General features: G+C 55.0%; 5 protein-coding genes across 7 annotated transcripts; 4 read left to right on the forward strand and 1 right to left on the reverse strand.

Annotated features, from left to right (window-relative positions):
* Nucleotides 1-236: 236 nt before the first annotated feature.
* Nucleotides 237-5835, reverse strand: abcf3 (ATP-binding cassette, sub-family F (GCN20), member 3). Its single transcript, XM_049725988.2, has 21 exons — nucleotides 5596-5835; nucleotides 4678-4825; nucleotides 4384-4460; nucleotides 4227-4282; nucleotides 4013-4110; nucleotides 3815-3937; nucleotides 3406-3672; nucleotides 3210-3290; nucleotides 3079-3138; nucleotides 2939-2995; nucleotides 2834-2856; nucleotides 2374-2429; nucleotides 2074-2274; nucleotides 1866-1942; nucleotides 1726-1770; nucleotides 1510-1642; nucleotides 1168-1256; nucleotides 959-1050; nucleotides 752-884; nucleotides 593-680; nucleotides 237-487 (listed from the first exon to the last, which is right to left on the reverse strand). The coding sequence occupies exons 1-21, from the start codon at nucleotides 5669-5671 to the stop codon at nucleotides 329-331; spliced, it is 2139 nt and encodes a 712-aa protein (XP_049581945.1). The 5' UTR covers nucleotides 5672-5835; the 3' UTR covers nucleotides 237-328.
* Nucleotides 5836-5973: 138 nt separating this feature from the next.
* On the forward strand, nucleotides 5974-13675 carry lrch3 (leucine-rich repeats and calponin homology (CH) domain containing 3). Of its 3 annotated transcripts, none has more exons than XM_049725984.2 (20): nucleotides 5974-6385; nucleotides 7413-7557; nucleotides 7632-7758; nucleotides 7835-7940; nucleotides 8247-8383; nucleotides 8531-8640; nucleotides 8749-8842; nucleotides 8952-9048; nucleotides 9130-9269; nucleotides 9342-9400; nucleotides 9493-9538; nucleotides 9609-9710; nucleotides 9926-9955; nucleotides 10050-10103; nucleotides 10211-10244; nucleotides 10324-10422; nucleotides 10514-10629; nucleotides 11019-11156; nucleotides 11253-11330; nucleotides 12282-13675. In XM_049725984.2, the coding sequence occupies exons 1-20, from the start codon at nucleotides 6112-6114 to the stop codon at nucleotides 12435-12437; spliced, it is 2142 nt and encodes a 713-aa protein (XP_049581941.1). In that variant the 5' UTR covers nucleotides 5974-6111; the 3' UTR covers nucleotides 12438-13675. The 3 variants fall into 3 exon arrangements, with proteins under 3 accessions (XP_049581941.1, XP_049581944.1, XP_049581942.1); XM_049725987.2 differs by lacking the exon at nucleotides 12282-13675 and adding an exon at nucleotides 11774-12275; XM_049725985.2 differs by having other exon boundaries at nucleotides 5975-6385; nucleotides 10214-10244.
* Nucleotides 13676-14121: 446 nt separating this feature from the next.
* rpl35a (ribosomal protein L35a) lies at nucleotides 14122-15873 on the forward strand. The gene is made up of 5 exons (XM_049726064.1): nucleotides 14122-14237; nucleotides 14752-14790; nucleotides 15163-15315; nucleotides 15526-15670; nucleotides 15782-15873. The coding sequence occupies exons 2-5, from the start codon at nucleotides 14780-14782 to the stop codon at nucleotides 15803-15805; spliced, it is 333 nt and encodes a 110-aa protein (XP_049582021.1). The 5' UTR covers nucleotides 14122-14237; nucleotides 14752-14779; the 3' UTR covers nucleotides 15806-15873.
* Nucleotides 15874-16819: 946 nt separating this feature from the next.
* rps3 (ribosomal protein S3) lies at nucleotides 16820-19954 on the forward strand. The gene is made up of 7 exons (XM_049726047.1): nucleotides 16820-16978; nucleotides 17784-17914; nucleotides 18489-18582; nucleotides 18659-18753; nucleotides 19111-19298; nucleotides 19363-19571; nucleotides 19892-19954. Exons 1-6 carry the CDS (start codon nucleotides 16949-16951, stop codon nucleotides 19563-19565), a joined length of 741 nt encoding a protein of 246 aa, XP_049582004.1. The 5' UTR covers nucleotides 16820-16948; the 3' UTR covers nucleotides 19566-19571; nucleotides 19892-19954.
* A 519-nt stretch (nucleotides 19955-20473) lies between these two features.
* Nucleotides 20474-22530, forward strand: kctd14 (potassium channel tetramerization domain containing 14). The gene is made up of 4 exons (XM_049726048.1): nucleotides 20474-20626; nucleotides 21281-21505; nucleotides 21707-21841; nucleotides 22020-22530. The coding sequence occupies exons 1-4, from the start codon at nucleotides 20573-20575 to the stop codon at nucleotides 22329-22331; spliced, it is 726 nt and encodes a 241-aa protein (XP_049582005.1). The 5' UTR covers nucleotides 20474-20572; the 3' UTR covers nucleotides 22332-22530.
* Nucleotides 22531-22574: the final 44 nt, after the last annotated feature.

Below are 22574 nucleotides of genomic sequence, written 5' to 3' on the forward strand. Positions count from 1 at the left end.
GTGGACCTTAACGACCCCATAGCGAGTCTGATCTCGCGGCCCTCGATGCTTGTCTTAAATGGCCATCAAAAACCTCATTTTATTTGATTGACGCCCGTCAGGATTACCAGTTGTTTTGCTTTCTGAAGATGTTACAGATAACGATTGAAAAATGAAACGGCTGAGGCGGCGTTCCGTCGGTGAGCGGTGCGCCATCGAGTGCAAGGTTGGAAGCCAAAAAGCCAGTGAAGCGCACGTGTGATGTGTGTGACGTTTATTTTCTTAGTAAATAGAACATCTGCGCGCTAAAAAGAAGACAACATGAATGATGGGTAGTCCCGTGGGCGGCTCACAGGTAGCCCTCCCTCTTGAACTGCTCGTGCAGGGCGTCGCGGTACTGGTCGAAGCCGCCGTCCAGCCGACACACTTTGCCGCCGTCGCACACCCACAGCTCTTGGCACACCAGACGGATCAGACGCTCGTCGTGCGACACCAGGATCACGCCGCCCTGCCGCATGCACACGGCCTTCAAATTTACTCTGGCTGGCGCTTGCGATAGCCAAGGCCCTCGCACTACTTCAATGTCAAGCGCCTCGCCTGCCGCTGGACTCACTTTGAATTTGTTGAGCGCGTTGGCGAGCGCCTCGATGGTCTCCATGTCCAGGTGGTTGGTGGGCTCGTCCAGGATGTAGAAGTTGGGACTGAAAGGGCAGAGGGAGGGAGAGCCGCATCAGATGACTCCATGAGTGGCAGCCGGCCGGCCGGGCCTTACCAGGACATGGTCATCTGGGCGAAAGCCACCCGACTCTTCTGCCCTCCGGACAGGCTGGCCACAGGCCTGGTGGCCAGCTCTCCTGTGATACCGTAACCTCCCAGCTGGTGGCGGTACTCCTCTTCCGTCCGACCTGCCGCCACCAACGTGCAAGTCAGAAGGGTGCGTGGTGTGGCCGCTGCACGCTCGCACCCACCAGTGACCTACCGGGAAACTTGTTGAGTAGCAACTCCACGGAGCAAACGTTCAGGTCCAGCTGGTCCACGTGGTGCTGACTGAAGTAGCCGATCTTTAGATTCCTGTTGACGTCACACTGTGAACTTTCTCCATTGAAAATGTCAAATCACTCCAAAGCACTTGACACGCTAAGGATCGAGCGACGTTCACCAAGTCCAGTTGTTCGGCGGCCGTCTCACCTGTGAGCTTGGCGGACTCCGCTGACGGGAGTCAGCTCGCCCATCAGGAGCTTGAGGACCGTACTCTTCCCGGCGCCGTTCTGGCCCACCTGAGAAGGGTGTAGTACACCTTACTTGAGGAGGCTTCGGAGAAATGTTTCCGACGCACGCGTTCAGTGCACGTCTGTGGCAAGAGCAGACGCATCTAAGACGTGCCTCCAGCGCAATGTCTGAGATGCTGCGTTTGTGACATCACCTTTGCCTCACTCACGTCTGTGGCGCGCGCGCACACGCACCCCCCCCCCCCACCCACACACACACACACACTGGCCGTCAGACATCTGTAAGACGGCAAAGACATACGATGCAGACGCGAGACTCCAGGTCAGCACACAGGTTGAGTCCGGAGAAGAGGCGCTGGTCGGGTGTGTAGTAGAACTCCACCTCGTCTAACTGCAGGATGGGAGGAGACAACTTCTCAAAATTGTCCGGGAACCTGACGCACCGACAAAAGGATTCAAGTCAACTCAAGCGCACTTTTTGGAGCTGAGCGCATCACCGGCACGGCTTTATTCGGACCTCAGCGTGACCTCGGCTTCTTTTTCGATGGGCTTCAGTTCGGGCCTGTAGGCAAAGGTCGGCGTGGCGACACGTCCTCGGTAAGAATGGTGGTCCTTCTAAGGGCCGCGCCGCGCCGCCGTCTACTCACGAGCACTTACAATCTTTCCAGCACTTTGAGTTTGCTCTGCACTTGAGCCGCTCGGTTGGCGTTGTAGCGAAACCTGTCAATAAACACCTAAAAAACACACGCACGCACGCACGCACGCACGCACCTGAATTTCCCTTCCACAACGCCCGATCCAAAGCACGGCCGGACGGATACGAGCGTCCCGGCTGGCCCGGTTTGAAAACGTGTCGAGCGCTCACCTGGATATGTTGCCTGTACTGCAGCTGCGCCTCGTACTCTCGCTGTTGGTTCTTGAGCCGATCTTCTTTGGTCTTGACAAAGTTCTCGTAGTCGCCGCGGTAAGTGTCCAGCCTCCGCGAGTGCAGGTGGACGATGTCCGTCACCACCGCGTTGAGAAAGTTGCGGTCGTGGGACACCACCAAGATGGTGGACTGCCACGTCTGGGGTGGGGAGGGGAGGGAGCCGTTTACACCAGCGCCACGCTTACACCAGCGCCGCGCTTACGCGGACGGCGGGTGACCCGTCGCTCGCAACCAGACCTGCAGGTAGTTCTCCAGCCACAGGATGGCGCTGACGTCCAACATGTTGGTGGGCTCTGGAAAGAGGCGTGTGGCACGTTTAGCTGGAGCACAGCGAGCACTACGCACACGCTACCTAACCTTGTCGTCCACTTTTGCTTTGTGCCGCAAGCTACAATTGGAGTCGGGAAGGCACATTCTGTCGCTCGCTGTTGGAACGCTGCGCAAAATCCACACAGTGGCTGGCCGGGACCACAATTCTCTCTTCTGTGTTCTCATTTGATACGGCAGACTTTTTCTTTGCACGTTCTATTGCACTCGAGAGGGTGTGGTGGGGTGGGGAGGTGGAGAAAAAACCCCGGTGGCTTGGCTAGCAAAACGACACCGGCGGGTGCCGTCCGCCGCGCTCCTCGAGCGCTCCTACGGCTTCATACCACTACACCGCGAGTGTTGAGAGTACAGCTGAGGTCATGTGACTCACCGTCGAGAAGCAGCAGGTCGGGCCTAATGACACACACACGCACAAATGAAGATGTGACAATTGCGACTTCAGTCAGGTGTGATTGACGTGGCAAAAAAAACTCACCGAGCAAAGAGAGCTCTTGCCAACGCTAACCTCATCCTCCAGCCTCCTGAAAATTCTCTACGTGCACACACACACATGAAATTGGATGTGTGCTTGCTTGCGTATGTGCAGGCGGCACGTGCGTGTGTGCGTAAACTCACTTGGTGGGCTGCTGCTGCATTTTGGGAGAAAATCCCAGACCGGCCAAGATGATGGAGGCTCTGATTGGATGACAACAGATGTCAATCACAGCCTCCTAGCGGATGCGTCGCTCGCTCGCTCGCTCGCTTACCGTGCGGGGGCTTTGTCGGCTTCAATCTCCTCCAGTTTGGAGTAAATTTCAGACAGGCGCACACTCTCCGCCCCCTCGGCTCTGAAAGGCATCATAAGCGTGTCAGAATAGCGTTAGGCCAAAGTCAGACGCAAAGCTCCGTCGCGATGGCCCTTTCGACCCGACTGAGTACAAGGCATCGGCCGGCCCCACTCACGCTCCGTTGGCCACGCGCGCGTTGAGGCGTCGCTCCTCTCGGAGCAGGCCCTCCCTGAGCGCGTCGCTCTCCAGGACGCTCTGCAGCGCCGTGGTCTGGTCGCCCGCCACTTCCTGCTCCACGTGGAGGATGGAGATGTGAGAGGGGACGCGCAGGCTGCGGCCGGCCAGCATCTTCAGCAGCGTGGTCTTGCCCAACCCGTTGCGGCCGATCAGGCCGTAGCGCCGGCCCGCCGCCAGCGCCAGCTCGGCGCCCTGAAGGAGACACCTGAGGACCAAAGGTACCTTTGTGGAAACCCCAGGAGCCCGACACGACCGCTCCGGCTCGCTCACGACCGCTCCGGCTCGCTCACGACCGATCCGGCTCGCTCATGACCGCTCCGGCTCGCTCACGACCGGTCCTCCCTCACCTCTCACCGAAGGACACGTCAAAGTTCTCGATGCGGATGTCGTAGCTGCGGTTCTTTCCCGCCGGGTCCACTCGTCCTTCTTTCTTGCTGCTGGCCTGGCTGGCCGACGCCTCCTCCAGGACACTGAGGGCGCCACAGGTCGGAGTGAGGCAAATGGCAAAGCGGGACGGACGGCGAGCAAAAAGGCCAGAAACCCACAGCGGAGCGGACGCCTTGTGCGAGTCCTTCTCGTTGCGTCGCTCGTGTTTGGCTTTCAGCTTGGCCTCCGCCTTCTCCAGCTTCTTGGTGTCCACCATCTGGGAACACACGAGTCCGTAAGTGGAGAGCGGTCGGCGCTGCGAGCTCGTCACTGGTATCACGTTGCGAATCTTTGAGTCTTTTTGAAGCGTGAGAGCGGCGGAGGCACACGTACCGTGTTCTGAGGACGCTTCATCATCCAGATGCCCCGAACGTCCTCGTTGGCCAAGGCTGCGCGCGGCGGCAAAAAAAAAAAAAAAAAAAAAACAGCAAGAAAAACACAGACGTCAGGGGCGCAAAAGGCAGGCCGGCGCGCATCGGCGGCCACTCACTCGTGTCCGGCGACATCTGGGACAGCTGCACCGGCGCGTCCAGCAACACTTGACGCTGCGAGACGGGACAGCCGCTCCTGAACACACAGGCGTCACGCATCACGCACGCCTTCGACAAACACGCACGCACGCACGCGCACGCCACACACACACGCGAGCGCATTTCTCATACCAGCAAACCCATCCGCGTGCACATAAACACGCCCACACGTTACACACATACATACAGTCAAGGTGGCGTGAGCGCGCGGCGGCGGCGGCGGCGACGACTCGTGCAAGTGGACGTGCTCTCACAGTCGCAGCGTGTTGAACATCCGCAGGCAGATGCCTCGGACGTCATCCTCATTCTTGTAGTCGGCCGACACCTCCTGCAGGACGCCGCCCACCGCCTCAAAGACCTCCTCGCCGTCTTCAAAGTCGGCCCCGCAGCCGTCCAACACCCCTGCACGCGCACACAAGAGAAGCAACTTGACAAAATGCTAGCAAACCCGTGCGACCTGAACCAACGTCAGTGAGCCCAAAGTCAAATGACAACAATAGCGCCCAGAGCCTGCCATCTCCTGGACATTCCTAAGTTACGTAGACTAGTTCGAACAGGTGAACGAACGCGTGCGTGTGCAGCCACTTGGAAATGATGTCGCGTTGTGGAAAAAGCGGACAGAAATTCACCGTGGCTTTCAGGTGTAGCCCTACTTTTAACAAATGCCTCGTTTCTTTTATTGATTAGCAACTGGTCAGCTGTATTGAGAAGCGGGCCAGAGACTGGTGCACGTTGGGTCGTTTGCGTTCTTAATTGTGAATGAAGTTACATGTCACATGGTTGCACTCGTCCTGAAGAGATTGATCTACTCATGCTGCTGTCAAAGAAATCAATGAGCCTTTTTTGAAAATATGTCATACTCACTCGCCTTTTCGGAATCAAACTCGAAATGCCAGAAGAGACGGAAAATGTCAGTGTAAGCGATTTCTGGTTCCATCAAAACCGATATTGGGCGGCATGGAGCCTCGCAGCCAGCAAGCAAACGCCAAACTCGCTCATCCCGGTGAGCCACGCCGGGTAACTGCTTAGCTACTTTATCGCTAGCAGGGTGCCCCAGCCGCCGGCCGGCCAGCCGGCCGGCCGGCCCTACCCTGACACGGAGGGAGGAAGGAAGCAACAGAAACCGGCGACAGAAAGCCAGCCAACAGGCGGTGACTGGTCCACCCTCTCACCTGTGATGTAGTCGAATAACTCCGTGTCGATGTCAGGAAACTCGCTCCTCAGGATCTCCTCATAAGTCGCCGCCATGACAGTCACACCACGACTCAGCCGCCAGCAGGCACGCCGCGCGCATGCGTCAAAGCGACGCCACCGCGTGGAATTGTGGGAGTTAGAGTCTTTCGTTGTTTTTTCTGGCGTTGTGCAACGGCGAAAGGATAAACTTCCTGCCAATTTTGCACTGCTTTATGAGCAGACTGTTTTTGCGCTCTTCATTAAGAGCAAAAATGATGACAGTCACATGTGCACAAATCTCTTAATTTGAGCTGTTTTCTCGTCACTCTAAACGTTTTTACAATAAAATATCCATTTAAAAGCTATACAAAAAAGAATCAAGCGTTTGGTAAAAGTTTCTGCGGCAACGGAGCCCGTGTTGTGCGCATGCGCAGACCTATCTCCAAAGTTTAGGGTGGGATGTTAGCATTAGCATGAGCATTAGCACAGCGGGCTAAGCAACCGACCGGAGTGTAATGGCGACCTCGGTGTTGTTGGGCTCTGCGACGGACAACACCGGACTCGGCTTCGCGGTTAGTAGTGGCGGCGGCGGGACCGGCGCGGGGGGCGTCCTCGTGGCCGGTAACAACGGGCTGACGTCGGCGGCGGGCCCGGTGCCGTGGAACCGTTCTCTGGAGCGGGCTCTGGACGAAGCCTCGGCCACCGGCTGTCTGAACCTCAGCGGCAGGAAGCTCAAGGAGTTCCCCCGCGGCGCCGCCAACCACGACCTGACCGACACCACCAGGGCCGGTGAGTCCCCGCGGGGCAGGAGAGTCCTCGCCGTCGTCCAAATGTTCTCCGAGTAGTTTGGTGACGTTTCCGAGCAACTTCGCAGGACAAGTCTCGTTTCGGTTCCAAGTGACAACAACATGTTGCTTCAGCCGCCCCTAGCGCAGCACTCGCTCCAACAGTCGGAGTTTTGGAGACGTTCGCTCGCTCTCTCGCTCGCTGGCGTCTTTATCGGGTTGCAGCGACAACGCGAGCTTTGGTCAACTTTCGGCCACTTTAGAGCTGGACACAGCCAACTTTGGTGGTGCTATCAGTTTAGCACGTTAGCGCGTATTAGCATCCCGCTAATGCTTCAAGTGCGCTCAAGCGACGGTGTCAACCTCTTTGGAGTATCCCTAACCCTAACCCTACCCCCTCCGAAACATGTCAGCTCAAATTTCTCCATAAACTATAAATAACAACAACTCTTATGCGTGTCATTATCCTGCTGCAAAGTACATCAATGTCTTGATTCAAAGGGAGGAACAGTCTGAAAGTTGGTCAAAAACACGATTGGAACTTACAGAGCAATCGATGTATTTGCCGTCTAGTAAGCAACTTGTTAAGCTCTCGAAACAATTCAAGATCGACAAAACTGTGCATGCATCCTGATCCATCCAGATGGGAAAATGGCATCAGCACATGACAGAATCGACATTGATGGAGTTGGCTGGGGGGGATAAAACTTCCATCGGTCGTCACAGATACAATTGACGGTGTCGACCGTCAAGATGGCGACGCCGAGTCACTGGAGGGAAACCGATATCGGCCGTGACTCTAAATGCGCAAAGCTTTGCCACGCGGACAAACGATGCCATCGGCGTCAACATCGTATGCCGCCTCAAGCGCAGCGCGGCGCAGCGCAGCGCTCGCCTCGGACAAGTGCGCACGCACACGCACACACAGGCCATTGTTGGGAGTCAAGTCACAAGGTTTCTTACTGTACCAGCAAACCAAGTGTGTGAGTGCAAGCCGCTCGTGCGTTTTCTCTCCATATGCGTGTATGCAGACTTGTCTCGGAACCGCCTGTCGGATCTTCCGGCGGAGGTGTGCCTGCTGGTGTCTCTGGAGGGTTTGAACGTCTACCAGAATTGTTTGAGATCTCTGCCCGATCACATGATCAACCTGCAGGCTCTCACCTACCTGAACCTCAGGTACCACCAGTCCCGCCGCCCGCCCGCCCGCCCCTCGCCGCCTGTCACTCACCGCCTCCGTACGCTCGCGTCAGTCGCAACCAGCTGTCGGCGCTGCCGGTGGTCCTGTGCAGTCTCCCGCTGAAGGTTCTGATCGCGTGCAATAACAAGCTGGTGGCGCTGCCTGAAGAAGTGGGCCAGCTGAGGCACTTGACGGAGCTGGTGGGTAGCCGGAGATGGTGGGGCGCCACCGAATCGGCCTTGGTGCCAAGCGTTGACAGGTGCCGCCTCCCTGCAGGACGTCAGCTGCAACGAGATCAGGACGCTGCCTTCTCAGGTTGGCCAGCTGGAGGCGCTCAGAGACCTGAACATCAGGAGGAACCACCTGGTCGCCCTTCCTCCTGGTACGTACGCACTCGTCGAGGTTAGAAGAGTTTGCTTGAAGTTGAATTTGCTTGTGAATTGTTTTTTTTTTTTTTTCTTTTCAAATTCACTTTCTTTTAGCGACCTTTGAATGACTTTGCTTGATTTTATTTTGGGGCTTACGTTGAGGCCGCTTTCCATCGCCGTTCCCCCAAATCTTCCCTTTTCAGTCAGTCAAATCATTTGTGTGGTCCAAGAGCCAAAGCCGCTTTCAAGATTTGTAAGAAGGACACCCTCATGGGGTGAGAAAGGGCGACACACGGTGACGGCCGCGCGTCTCTTTCCAGAGCTGGCCGGGCTGCCGCTGGTTCGTCTCGACTTCTCGTGTAACAAGGTGACGTCAATCCCGCTGTGCTACACGCGCCTGTCGCAGCTGCACACCATGGTGCTGGACAACAACCCGCTGCACACGCCGCCCGCGCAGGTACGAGCCGCTCCCAAATGGCAGCGCGTCGCCGAGAATGGGTCGGGGATCCGACCCGAGCCGGTCTCCGTCCGGAAGAGAAGATTTTTCCAAACGCTTCGACCTCAGCCGGGACTCGGTCGTCATTAATCTGGTTACGTTGTGTAGATTTGCATCAAGGGCAAAGTTCACATCTTCAAGTTCCTCAACACGGAGGCCAGCAAGACGACCCCTGACCTGCCAGAACACGACAGAGCAACCTTCAACTCCGGCTCCTGGTCCGAACTCATCATTCCCCAGCGAGCGAGCGAGCGAGCGAGCACACGGCGCTGCTCAGTCTGCATTGCCAGTCGCTCACTTGGCGTGTCTGTCTATGTGTGTGTTAGCACGGATGAACTGTACTCTGGTCGTCCCTCCGGAGCCTTGGATTCGGGCTTCAACAGTGTGGACAGTGGAGACAAAAGATGGTCAGGAAATGAGGTCAGACACGCTCACAATATTGCACAAAATTATTTTGGACGGGTCGGCGTCATCGAGAAACACTAAAGATGTATGACATCGTGACACGCGTGTGTGTGTGTTTCACAAGGAGCTGTCCGAGGGTCCCGCTCGCGTGTCGGACGTCCACAAAGAGTTGAAGCGAGCGCCGCCGCCGCCGCCGGCCCATCTGCTGGCCAACGGCACACGTGAGCACGCCGGTCCTTTATTATTTTAGGAGGGAGGCGTGGCGGCAAGTCGCTCACACGGTCGCTCGATGGCGTGCGCAGATGAGCCGGAGCAGATGGACTTCATTGACGGCGGGGAGGAAGAGGTGGAGGCGGCGAGGAGCGCGGCACGAGGAGCGGCGGGCCGAGCCAGCCTCAGCTCGCAGTTCATGGCCTACATTGAGAGACGCATCGGCGCTCCGGTACGTACGAATGTGCCGCTTGTTATCTTGTGTCTTGGTTGTTCACTACTTTGCCTTTGTCTGCCGATTCAGGGTTCTCCGGGTAAGGGCAGCTTATTTAGAATGGACAACTCCGGACCGAGACCGGCCAGGTACGCGCGCGTGCGCACGCTAGCATCGATGCTCGTCAGCGCGGCGACGTCTATTCCCGATCAAGACGGCGTCCTCGCTGTGTGTCCGACAGGACCGTGGCGGATGGCGCTCTCGCTACAGCGAGCGGCCACCTTCAGGTAAGGTCACGTCAGCCGCTGTCGATGTCCGCGGGACCTCGTCCTGACCTGGTACCCGCGTGTCGCTCAGAGAGGCGCCGGCGTGGAGAGGATGAGGCGAGAGGCTCAGCTGGCCGCCCTCAGGTACGACGAGGAGCGACACAAGACGCGCCCCCCGCAGCCGGACGCCAAGGTAGCGCGACTGGCGTCACCATCCGGGAAGATTTGATTCTGTTTTATGAGCGTGCTTACAAAACAATTGAAATTCCTTTCTCACCTCACTTTTGGGAAGTAGTTCTAAGTTCGCGTTTATTCCAAGCATGCGGGCAAAAGCAGCCTGGCGCCAACTCAACCTTTTGCGCTTGGTGAAAGTTGTTGACCAGTTTGCCTGCATTTATTTGTTCGCAGAGTCCTAACAAGTCCAGCCCGGACGGCAAGGTAGCCCCAAAGTCCAGCCGGCATCCTTCTCGCGTCCAGCACTCACTTTGCGGCTTGTGTGTGTGTGTGTGTGTGTGTGTGTCCATGCGTGCAGAACGTCTACCCCTTGAGACGCTCCACCCACACAGATGACTCTGCACTCTTCATGGTAAGAATTGTCCTCTTGCATTTGCAACGTGACGACAGCTCGGCGCCGGGCGTCTTTGCAAAATGACCGCGTCTCGGCTGCCACGCTAACGTGCGCGCTTGTGCCAGCAGGGCGAAGAGCGAAGCGGCCTCTCGCCGAGCGGTAAGACGGGACCGCCCGCCGGAAGCCTTTGTCGTGGGCTCGTGCGGCCGCGTTGACTCGGCCTACTTTGTATCTCCAGGCAATCCCGGCTCGGGGGACGCCGCTTCCTGTCGCGGCCTCGGCGTACGCCCGGAGAGCTTTCTGTATCGCCTCAGCCAGCGTGAAGAAAAGAGGAGGGGTGAGCGAGCGAGCGAGCGAGCGAGTGCCGCCTCGTGCCAGTGAGGCGAGCTTAACATGTGCCCCCCCACTCCCCACCCCTTTGTGTCTAGGCGATGCCCCGGCCTCCCCGGCCTCCCCGGCCTCCCCGGCCTCCGCTCAGCACCCGCAGGAAGCGCCGGCCGCCGTCCTTGGACACGATGCCCAGCTGGTGGAGCAGCTCAGGAAGGTGGCCCAAATGTTTGTTTCCAGCAGATAACGCGCCGTGTTTGCCAGAGGGAGGGCTCTCTCTTTGGGCGCTCGGTGTAACAAGCAAAATGAACAAAATGGGTTCATTTTGCCCAATTCATATTCCCCAAAGGACAGCTAGCTCGATGGCAGCACTGTGCTCAATGGCAGCACTGTGTTTGGACTCGTCGGGCCGCAGACAGCCACAAACATTTGGGGCTCGATCGAAATGCTTCCGTTGGCCGCGGGGATTCGCGTTCCGCCCACGACGGCGGCGCCCGACGCCTTATTCCATCGGCGTTCGTCAAGCCAAATAGCAAAAGAGAGAGCCGATTTTGCATCGGGAGGGAGACCCGTTGCCGGGCATTGATCGTTTGTTGCATTTGTCAGAACATCGAGGGGCGGTTGAAGGTGTCGTTGCCGAGCGACCTGGGGGCGGCGCTGACGGACGGCGTGGTCTTGTGTCACCTGGCCAATCACGTGCGGCCGCGATCGGTGCCCAGCATACACGTGCCCTCCCCCGCCGTGGTGAGTCCTACGGTCGCTATGCGAGCCACCGCTCGAGTCCCGGCCCTCCCCTCCCCTCCGTTGCTATGCCAACCGCCCCGGCGCGTGTGTCCCCAGCCCAAACTGACGATGGCCAAATGTCGGAGGAACGTGGAGAACTTCCTGGAGGCGTGTCGCAGGATCGGCGTCGCTCAGGTAAGAGACTCGCCGGAGGCGTCGCTGCTTGTGCTCGCTCCGCATTGGTAAGGGTGAAGCGAGGGTACCAAAATGACATCAAGCAAATCAGGACCTGTTAGCAACTAGGCAAGTATGTTTGGGTCCCGCTAATTCTTTGTGCAATGTGGCGTACATTTTGGAAAGGCTCAAATTTCTAGAGCCCTCCCTCTCTGATGCTGAACGATAGATACATTTATGACGATATAGTGAATGGGATTCCCGACTTTTATTCTGAAGGTATGCGGTGTTGACATTTTGGCACTCCATCCACGCGGGAGGCAATGTGTTCAATGGCGACGACGATTCATGGTGTCACTGTCCGTCTTTCTTCACTTGCCTCTTTTTTTCCTAACGATTGTGTGTTTTTCTTGCCCTCCCATTTCCCTCCTTCCTTTTCCTTGCTCACGTCCGCCCGCACTCAGAAGTGATTTCATGTCATGACAGGCGGCCTTCCTATCATCACGTCCTAGCTTTTGGCGAAGGTCCTCGCCACCGTTACGCTATGCGACGTCATTATTAGCACCAATCTGAACAGCGAATTTTCAACTCCCTCGCCCGCCCGCCCGCCGCGGGCTCTTTGGGGAGGGCGCACATAGACAAAACGGGCCGGCGCACGGCAATCGATTGCGGCGCTCATGTAGAACAGGCGCTTGCTGAGCCGGTCTCACGTGGAGCGTGGCGAAGCAAGCGAGTGAAGAGCGGTTCCGCATGGTCCGTCCCATCCTCCGTCCCGGGAGTCCGTCCTGGTTTGCCCTTTTTGCGTTTGCCTCATTTCACTTGTGTTGATCCATCTTTGCGTTGTCTTTTTGGCCTCCCTATCCATCCATCCTCCCTATCCATCCATCCATCCATGCATCATCCATCCATCCATCCATCCATCCATGCATCCTTCCTTCCCTCCCTCCCTCCATGTTGTGTGTGCGTGTCCAGAGTGACTTGTGTCTTCCACTTCACATCCTGGAGGAACAAGGTCTTCCCCTGGTGGCGGCCACCGTCAGCGCGCTTCTCCGCTTGGCTCCGCCCAGACACGCCGTCACCACCAGCGGCACCACGATGACCTCGTCCGGAGCCTCGCTTGCCATGTAGCTGCCGCCGCCGCCGCCTAGTCACAACACGCGTAAAGATCCGCCCGCCCTCTTTATGCACCAGTTTGCGTTCTCGTTAGCATATCGTGACAGCAGCCCATTGGCAAGGTTGCGTGGGTCCGTGTGTACTTGTTCTTTTTTTCACCTGACACACTAGTGCGAAAAAACATCACGCGATTGACGTGATGTCACACGACTGACACGCGAGTGACCCTACCTGGGCTATAATGGTTGACCTGGTTATTGCTAATGACGTTTCACATTGCTCATTAGTACCGAAGTGTATTACTGCCACGTTTCTTTTATTTACAAGAATGATGACATAGCTGCTACCTTTGATTCCTAAGACAAAAAGGACATTGATTGACAGTAGCCTGACGGTGAATACGTTTGGCCTTACAAGACGTGTGATGGCATTTGATGTCTTTTGCATTCCCATTTGCCATGAAATTCGTCCCATTGAAACGTGTAATTGATCACGTTATCAACTGACATTGAGTGTTTTTCTTTCTTGGTGGCAGCAATACGCTTCCGTATATTGGCAAGAATTAGCACAGAATACTGATGTTTTGGCGTTGATTTCATGTCTCGATAGATGTGTAGCGTGTGCGAAGATGGTAGGCGTGCTGTGCGGTTCACAGTCAGCTGTATGCAGCTTACGTGAATATGTGGAAAAACAAAAGCATTTGAAATGCATCGGAACTTTGAACATCCAAATGTGTCTGATTGGCTGGCTAACGCGTGCGTTGCTAACTATGCTATTGGTAAGAAGCGGATGTGTCGGCTTGTGTGTTGTTGTTTTTTTTAACGTGTGTCACGTTTGCGTCTCTCATTTTGCACCTTGTGTCGTGTCTCTCTCATCTTGGTCACTTACGATGTTCCCCACACGGCCACGCTCGGCGGTCATTTGATTGCCGCGGGCCCCTGTTGCATTCCGCCACGTTAGATCGATGAGGCTGCCCCGGCTGCCCATTTGTGTACAAATGTATTGTGTAAATACAAAGATTGTGTAGTTGTGTATATAAAGATATGGAGACGACAGTGCGGCCTATCTGAATGACTTGTGTGATTCTCACAGGCTTCATATGTGAGTAGAGTTGGTTACCCAAGCAACGGTCGGATTTCACTTTTTTTTGAATCCCAAAATGTTTGACACGTTTTCACTCATGTCTCTTACTGTTATTAAGAAAAAAAGATTTTAGAATACGGTTGTCTGTCGAATAAATATTGAAATTGGAATATCCTTGTATGTTTGTTTCCACTTGACCTCAAACTTGTATTCCTCTTCAAAGCCACAAAAACGTGTAAATAATGAAGTGTACACCACAAGAAATATTCTCATGAAAGAAAGAAATGTACCGAGTCCATGTATTAGGGGTATATTAAGACTGCTGCTGATGATTATTTTTCATTTATTGAATTCATTTTAATACGTTTTTGGGTGAATTGGACTAAAAAATAATAATAATAATAATCACCACCCCTGAATAACTGGCAATTGAAGTTTTTTTTTTGTGTGCGTGGCGATTTTCAACACTAATTGTAAGGCGCCAAAATTGGTCGTTTGGAAAGGAGACCCCGTTCCTAAATTGCTTTATATTCCAAAATAATACATTCAGTTGTGTCAGCCTGATGACCATTGTGTACATACACTGTACTAGTGTTCGAAACACTGTACTCAGTACAGTGTACTGGTAAGGTGTTTTTTGAGCAGGCGCACCGCGGCCACCCACGTTCGGCAATAATTTCCCAGCATTCTTTTCGCACGGTCTTTTTCGCCATTTTTGAGCTAGCGGGCAGGGTAAGAAGCTTAACATGTCTGCACAAAAAGTCGAAAAGATTTTGACCAATGTGACTAATTTGTGCTCGCTTCTCGCCGTTGTCCCGTCTTGGCGTTCCGTACGCGCTTGGCTCTTTGCGGACTTGATGATGGCCCAGATTGAGCTCGGATTCTGCCGCTAAGTGCTAGCTATCTGTTGTGCGGCTGTCTCCGAGCGTTCACCGCGAAGAGGTTTTCACCGAGCTCCGACGCTCCAAGTGTCGCTTCTCCGCAACCTTGGCGTGTTCGTTTTACAGCTATCGCGTTGTCCTTGCCGCAAGTTGGGAACGGTTTGGACCCGGTACCTTTGCCAGCCATGATAATTGTTCCGCTGTGGCTAGGAAATCGAATGGGGTGCCGCTGTCAATGCGCACGTGATCGTAAACAGTAACATTCTGTGCTCCATATCGTGTCATTTTAACATTTCCATAGGACCCTTTTTTGTCCCAATGTGATCTCAATTGACTGTGCATGTTGTGTGTGTGTGTGCGCACAGGTGAGCTCTCCAACAAAGACAAGCCAAGATGCCAGGAAGGTAAGGTTGATTCTTACTTGACTTGGGTCAAAATGTCGCTGTCCGGGTCCAACGACGGCGTCGCCAGATTTATTTACTAAATTGGACAAGGCCGGAGAATGTGGGACGTCGGGGTGACGGCTCGTGGAGCAGGTTACTGGCGCTCGGCTCGGCCGGACAATACTGCCCATTGAAAATTTGCTCCCAGGTTGGGCGAGTTCACTCAAGTGGCGGTACAAGTGGACCGTTGCCTTGTTTCACGCTCAATACGTTTCTCTGCGATTGCGTCTGGCGGCCGAGCTCCACCGCCCGCTTCCAAACGGGGATGAAATGGCTGTGAGAGAATCCAGCGGTAGGCTCCACTAATGGTGCTTTGTGTGTGTGTGTGTGCAGGCTGTGGAGCAAGGCCATCTTTACAGGCTACAAGCGCGGCCTGCGGAACCAGCGCGAGCATACGGCGCTGCTCAAGCTGGAAGGCTGCTACAGTCGCGACGAGGTCGACTTCTACCTGGGCAAACGATGCGCTTACGTCTACAAGGCCAAGAAGTCAGTCTCCTTGCTTCCTTCCTCGCTTTTGCCGGCCGGCCGCAAACGCTTGTGGCTCAAAGAGCAGGCAAAATGTTGTCTCTGAGCTTGTTGTGGGCCTTTTCCGTTTCCACCAACACCGGCCGGCGCCTGCCCACTTGATGAATTTTGCTCTTGAAAGAAACAAGCCGAGCGAAGCCCGCTTCATTGGCCGCTCCGGTTTTTTCTCAGGAACACGGTGACGCCCGGCGGTAAGCCCAACAAGACACGCGTGATTTGGGGCAAGGTGATGCGCGCCCACGGCAACAGCGGCATGGTGAGGGCAAAGTTCACCAGCAACCTGCCCGCCAAAGCCATCGGACATCGCATACGAGTGGTACGGATGCAACGCATGCGCACGCCTCCATGATTGGTGGAGGGACACACACGCAAGCCCGGTGACGTGTGAAATTTTTGGGGGGAACTAAAATTTGTGTTTTGTCCTCAGATGTTGTACCCTTCCCGAGTGTGAGCACCGGCGCCTCTCTCCGGCAGCTTGCTGTTGTTTGTAAATAAACAATAAAAAGTTGAGACGCCGAACGCTCCCGTGTGCTTGTGTTCAGCAGCTGTCCGTCGTCGCGGGATTAACGGTCAAACGCTTTCCATCGTTCTCATAGTGCCAATTCCGAATGTTTTGCCGTAGCCTCGTTTTCTGTTTGATTGGCTTTGTAGCGCACGCACCAAGTTGAGAATTTTTTGGGGGATTTGATTTATTTTTACCTTGTGTACTTAAAAATATTCAGACTCAAAAAGTTCCTTTTTTTTCTCTTAAGCGGTGGGACAAGCGCATACTTGTGTAAGAAAACCTTATGCAGTTGCCTTATGCAGTGCATGAACGACTTGCAAAGTGTTGTACAATTAGAAAACGATGTGCGAAAGAGATAACACATTTAGTCTTGGGTTTTGTGATGGGAGCAGAGTAGATGAGAAATCAAATCTGGTTAAAAATAAAGAACGAATGCCATAACTGCAAATAAATAATGAACGTAACGTAAAATGCTGGCGTTGATTCATTTCTGGTCAAGTTCTGTGGCACGGTCGTGAGGCGAAGGGAAAAAGTCAACGTTCCTCTGGCTCCTCGTTGATAAAGAACAAAGACAATGTTCCTCACCCACTTCTGCCACAGTATTAGGTAACAAAGCAGATACGTAGTTACTGCCGACCCCAACCGTACGCCTGCTGAATGAGAGGCCTTGTCCTAATGTCTGCCTCAATACAACGATTATTAGATAATTATTAGCTATTATTTTGATTACATCCTCTTATTGTAACCATTATGTGCTGTATTATGTGATGGCAACACATTGTGTGCGGACGTTTACGATTGGTCTTTTTGCTGTGAAACGAGATGGAGATTGTTGGGGGATGTATTTGGGGTGTAAACTTGATCGAACTCTAAATAAACCAATTGTTGATTATTCTTACGGGCAGTCAGTCGCTTTAAGTAACATTTCGTTACTCTTCGTCTGCCGTGCGCTTAAAGGCGCATGCTCATCCCCCCCAAAAAAACCGGCAAGCGTCGTTTGCGCATGACGTCAAAGGAAGTGATCACACGTACTATAAATGCATTTCCGCATCGCCGGGGCGGCCTTTCCTACGTACGGCCTGTTCGAAAATGGCGGTGCAGATATCCAAGAAGAGGAAAGTAGGTGTTATTTCATTGCTCGGCGGGAGCTTTTGCGTCCAAATGGTCGCTCGGACAGCCGGCCTCAAGCGCGTTTGTGCCCGCTGTCACAAGTCAACGTGCAGTCGGCATCTGCTCGGCCAAGATTGCTGGAGATGCTGCCAGCCTGGGTCGCCGCCGCTTTCCAGCGCCGAGCAAACATGGCGGCGGCAAGGCTGTCGATGACTTGACGTGATGTGCCGCGACCGAATGACGCTTCATTGTATGACGCTGCACTGTTTGCCTATTTTCCTGCTCCACGTTCGAGTTGGCCTTTTTGGCGCTTCATGGAAAAAGTGGAGTTTGAACGCTCCATTTCGAGACGCGCACTGCTCTCATTGACGCGCTAGGTTAGCATTAGCTTTCGCTAAAGTTACTTGTGGTCGGGACCGCAAGTCGAACGACACGCAAACTTGTCGAAAGGCTCGAACGATTGTTGCATCGAAGGCGTCTTTGTCTCGTCAAAGGGATGCAAAGCGTGCCACTGCTCATTTCAAGGTGACATGTGCTTTCGTCCTCGGAAAGGAGTCACTTGACACTTTGTAGCAAGTTCGGCTTGATATGTATCAACTCTGAAAGGCTTTATTGGCGGGGAAAATGTTTGTAAATGTATATTTGAATTGCAGTGCATAGTTGTATCCCCCCCCTCCTCTCTTGAATGTTTAGAAGGCGCAGTGAGTGACCAGAGGCCTTTTACAACCGGCTTGATGATAATACTTCCGGGCGTGCCTGTCAAAACGTACGCTACCCGCTGCTCACCAAACGTCAACCCGTTTGTCGTTTGCAGTTCGTCTCAGACGGGATCTTCAAGGCCGAGCTGAATGAGTTTCTGACTCGCGAGCTGGCCGAGGACGGCTACTCGGGCGTGGAGGTGCGCGTCACCCCCACCAGGACCGAGATCATCATCCTCGCCACCAGGTCAGACGCCCGTTCCGAGGACCCGGTGGCATCAAAGCCCACCTCCGAGTCGTTTGCTATTGTGAGCGCGTAGAGAAACATGACGGGACCGCCGCCTTCCCTTCCCAGTAGCGCGATCCTCCGTTCTGTGTTTGCCGTTTGGTGTCAAAAGGAGAGTCGCCCCTCGGTGATGATACGATGACGAGTCGGACGCGGACTTTGTTGGCCGTGAGGCGGCCGCTCGGGATGGCGTTCTGCTTTCCCGCTCGGCTTGCCCCGGCCGGCAAAGCAAAGTTGCTTTCCTGCTGAAGACGCTGAGGCATTTGTCTGAGAGGGGTGAAAACGTGGGAGAGCTTTGAATGCGGCTGGCTGGCATGCTGGCTGGCTGGCTGGCATACTGGCTGGCTGGCATGCTGGCTGGCTGGCATGCTGGCTGGCTGGCTGGCTGGCTGGCTGGCTGGCTGGCTGGCTGGCTGGCTGGCTGCCAAGTGGCTTTTCTTAACATTCTGTAAAGGACGAGCTAGCTCTCGGGACGCTGTCATCTTTGACCACAACGCTTACGACCGTTCGTTCACACGTGGCCGTCTGTCTCCAGGACCCAGAATGTTCTGGGAGAGAAAGGCCGCCGCATCCGAGAGCTTACGGCCGTGGTCCAGAAGAGGTTCGGCTTCCCCGAGGGCACCGTGGAGGTGGGTGGGACTGGAAAGGAGCGTCGTCGCTGTTTGCCCTCTGGTGGCCTCACGTTGTCTCTCTCTTGTTTTGCAGCTGTACGCCGAGAAGGTGGCCACCCGCGGCCTGTGCGCCATCGCTCAGGCCGAGTCTCTGCGTTACAAGCTGCTGGGAGGTTTAGCCGTGCGCAGGTGAGGCAGCATTCAACCTTTGCCGGGCCTTTTGTTATGGATCGGCGGTCCCTCGGTGATGATACGATGACGAGTCGGACGCGCACGTCGTTGGCCGTGAGGCGGCTGCTCGGGGCGCGTTCTGCGCTCCCGCTCGGCCTCCTGCGGCCGGCACGTGGTCGCATTCCCGCTGAAGACGCTGAGGCATTTGTCTGAGAGGGACAAAAGGGGCGTTAGCGCGCACTTTTGCATTTAAAGCACGGGGAGGGCTGGCGCCAAACGGCGAGCGATGCCGCAGACGGCATTACGAAACCCGTCGGTGGCGGCAGACTGCCCTTGCCGCCCAGCCGCAAAAAGCCTTTTTGCTAATCCTCGCAGGGCCTGTTACGGCGTGCTGAGGTTCATCATGGAGAGCGGCGCCAAGGGCTGCGAGGTGGTGGTGTCAGGCAAGCTGAGGGGCCAGCGGGCCAAGTCTATGAAGTTTGTGGACGGACTCATGATCCACAGTGGGGACCCCGTCAACTACTACGTGGACACGGCTGTCCGCCACGTTCTGCTCAGGCAGGGTGAGTGAGCCACAAGAGAATGGGTTTCCGGGCGGCCGGCTGATGCTTGTGCCTGCTCGAGCAGGCGTGCTGGGCATCAAGGTGAAGATCATGCTCCCATGGGACCCCAGCGGCAAGATCGGCCCCAAGAAGCCCCTCCCCGACCACGTCAGCATCGTGGAGCCCAAGGACGAGCCGCTGCCCACCACGCCCATCTCGGAGCAGAAGGGCGCCAAGCCCGACGTGCCCGTCATGCCCCAGGCGGGCGCGCCCGTGCCCAACGCCTAAAGCAAGGTGGGTGGGGGCGGGCGGGTGGGCGGAGCTTGGTCATTCTCACACGTGCCGTTCGTTGCCTGAGAACTCTGGCCAATCGGGACTTTATTGTACAATTAAAGGCAAAAGCTCGGGTCCTCGACAATTGAAAGGCAATCGCCCTCAAAAAGGTCACTTTTGCACGCAATTGCAAAAGTGGCCGGCCGGCCTTGTGGCAGTTCTTCTTGCTTTGGATATTTTGCTTGTTGTTGGTGACAAAGGCTGAATTACAAGCTTGGAAGAAAAAAAAGTGCTGTCGTGCTTGCATAATGACAAAGTGCCCTTTTGTTTTTCCCTTGCAGGTTTTCACATTGACAGCAGAAAGAGCGTGTTTTGTGTACAAAAAAATAAAATATTCAAAAGAAGCTGTTGTGTGCATTGGATTGACTTTTGTCCGGCCGGAGAGAAGAAACAAGCAGGCGCCTGGAGCGGGGACGCCACGCCGACTGGCAGAGATGCGAAAGATGCTCCCTGGCTGGCAAAATTGCAAATCGAGGTGGTTGAAACGTGGATGTGGTTTGACATCATTGATGAAATCTTGCCAGATGTTTGGACTGGGATCATGAACGCAGGCAGCAGTTGTACAAACGGGAACATTTTAAATAGTAGCCATTGGTTTGGAAAATCAGGCTTGCTCGCTATTCAAATGAATCTTTACTGGCTACAGTATCAAGAAGGACATTGGATCAAAGCAAGTTGATGGGTGAAATGAATGCAAGAAATATCCAAGGACTCGTCATCTCAAACTTTGTTGTGTTTTGGTCCCAAGCGGTAGTCATTTGTCTAATTTCGAGTCCTTTCTGACCTGAGAATGCTGCTGAATTAAAAAACCAAAAGGGCCAGACGCGACCGACGCGATTGCGGCGTGATTTTGTTGCTCAAGGTGACGTCAGCATCCGGTGGAACGAGCGAGCCGCGCCCCGCCCCGCCGCGCCGCGCCGCCTCACCTGCCACACACCAAGGAAGAAGAAAAAGAAGCAAACATGAACCGAGTCGACTTAGCAGACGTGGAGGAACACTCGGAACACACGCCTCCAGTAAGACCACGCAAGATGACTCTTATCGTTTGCCACCCAACCTAAATTGGTGTCACGAGAAGAAAAAAATCGTTCGGGTCGTTGTTGGATGAAAGGGGCGTCCACTCCGCGACGCGGGCGGGCGGGCGCGCGCGCGCGCGGGCAGGTGCTCCGCCGCCAACTTTTGGGTCGGATGTATTCCCCCGCCACGCCAACAAGCCTTTCACGTCAACAAATGCTACAACTCTTTTTTAAGTGGCTGGCGTGCGTGGAAAAAAGCCCGAAAAGGAACATGACGTGTTGTTCTTTTCGTTCCTTACTTTTCCTCTCCGCGGCTTCAGAGACGAATATGCAGGAAGTTGCGAGCCATCGGACAAACAAGCTGATTTCGTGCACCGGAACTAAAGAAAAACAAAAGTTGTCTCGTGGAATGTTGTGTTTCGCCCCCTCCCAGGACGCCACCCTTCGCCGATCCGGAAGAGCATCTGCCTGCTTCAGAGCTCAGATAGCGAAGCTGAGCTGAATCTGAGCACGCACACACCTGATTCACCAGGGCCCGGCCAGTCACAATGTCATACAACGAGAAATAAATATCATAAATCAATATCGACTTGACTGATGCTGTCTGTCTGTCTGTCTGTCTGTCTGTCTGTCTGTCTGTCTGTCTGTCCTCAGCACATGCACGTGGTCCACTTGAACGTGGGCGGCCAAAGGTTCTGCACCAGCGTGGCCACGCTCACCAAGTACCCCGAGTCCAAGCTGGCCCAGTGGTTCGACGGGCCCCCCAAGCTGCCCAAGGACGCGCAGGGGCATTTCTTCCTGGACCGCCACGGAGAATACTTTGGGGCCATCCTGGAGTTCCTCCGCTCCGAGCGGCTGCCCGACAACGACATCCCGCAGGTACCGCCACGTGTTCCAAACGGGCTTTGGGAGCTCGTATTGAAGTTTTGATTTCACTCTGCTGGTTTTGATTCCTTTTGGATCTCTTCAAACCTTTCCTGACTCAAGAGCCAGCAAGGAAATTGATGACTGCCACGTGGCTGCTAAACACCTAAATTAGCTTATGGCTAACCGGCGCGTCGACCCGTGTTCGCCCGCCAGGTTCACCGGGAGTCGCTGCACTACAACGTGACGGTGTTGGCAAAGCGTTTAGAGGAGAGTCCCGTGCTCTTTGGCGAGATGGTGGGCAGGCAGCGGTTCTTGGCCAGAGTGCCGCACTACAAAGAGAACATTGAGGTGTGTGCTCAGTTCCTCGAAGCAGTTCCTTCCTTCCTTCCTTCCTTCCTTCCTTCCTTCCTTCCTTCCTTCCTTCCTTCCTTCCTTCCTTCCTTCCTTCCTTCCTTCCTTCCTTCCTTCCGTCCTTCCTTCCGTCCTTCCTTCCGAGTCAGCTGCTGTTGGTGTTGTCCCGGTGCAGGTTCTGATCCGCATCGCCCGGGCAGAGGCGGTGGCTTCCCGCCGTTCCACCGTCGTGTTGTGCGTTTTGCGGACGGAGGAGGACTCGGCTTGCTACGACAACGCTCTCAGCGGCCTGCGGGCCAACAAGGACTCGGTGGTGACCTTCGGGCCCTGGAAGGCGGGACCCACGGCCGCCGACCTGCTGGACTGCGTGCAAAGGGACATCCAGAGTCAGGGCTACACGGTGCACGTCCGACCTTACGTCATGGAGAAGACTTTCCTGGCGCGCAGCTACAACTTTTTCCACACGCTCACCTTCACCTGGTGGTGACGCGCTCTCGAGGTCACGGTGAGCACCAACTGGAGGTGTCCGCATCGCTCGCTCGCTCGCACGCGCCCTTTTTGGCCGACTCGGTCGAATTGTCAAAGGTTGCCCTCGCGTCAGGTGGCGTAGTTTATGAAATGATCAAAGATGTGTTTCTTATACGTGACTATTTCGCAAAATAAATTGTTGCAGTACTTATGAATGATTTTTGTTTTGCAACATTGTAGTTCTTGAGTCCTGTCCACTGGG

This window comes from Syngnathus scovelli, chromosome 7 (genome assembly GCF_024217435.2).
Source record: "Syngnathus scovelli strain Florida chromosome 7, RoL_Ssco_1.2, whole genome shotgun sequence".
In the NCBI taxonomy this organism is placed as follows: domain Eukaryota; kingdom Metazoa; phylum Chordata; class Actinopteri; order Syngnathiformes; family Syngnathidae; genus Syngnathus; species Syngnathus scovelli.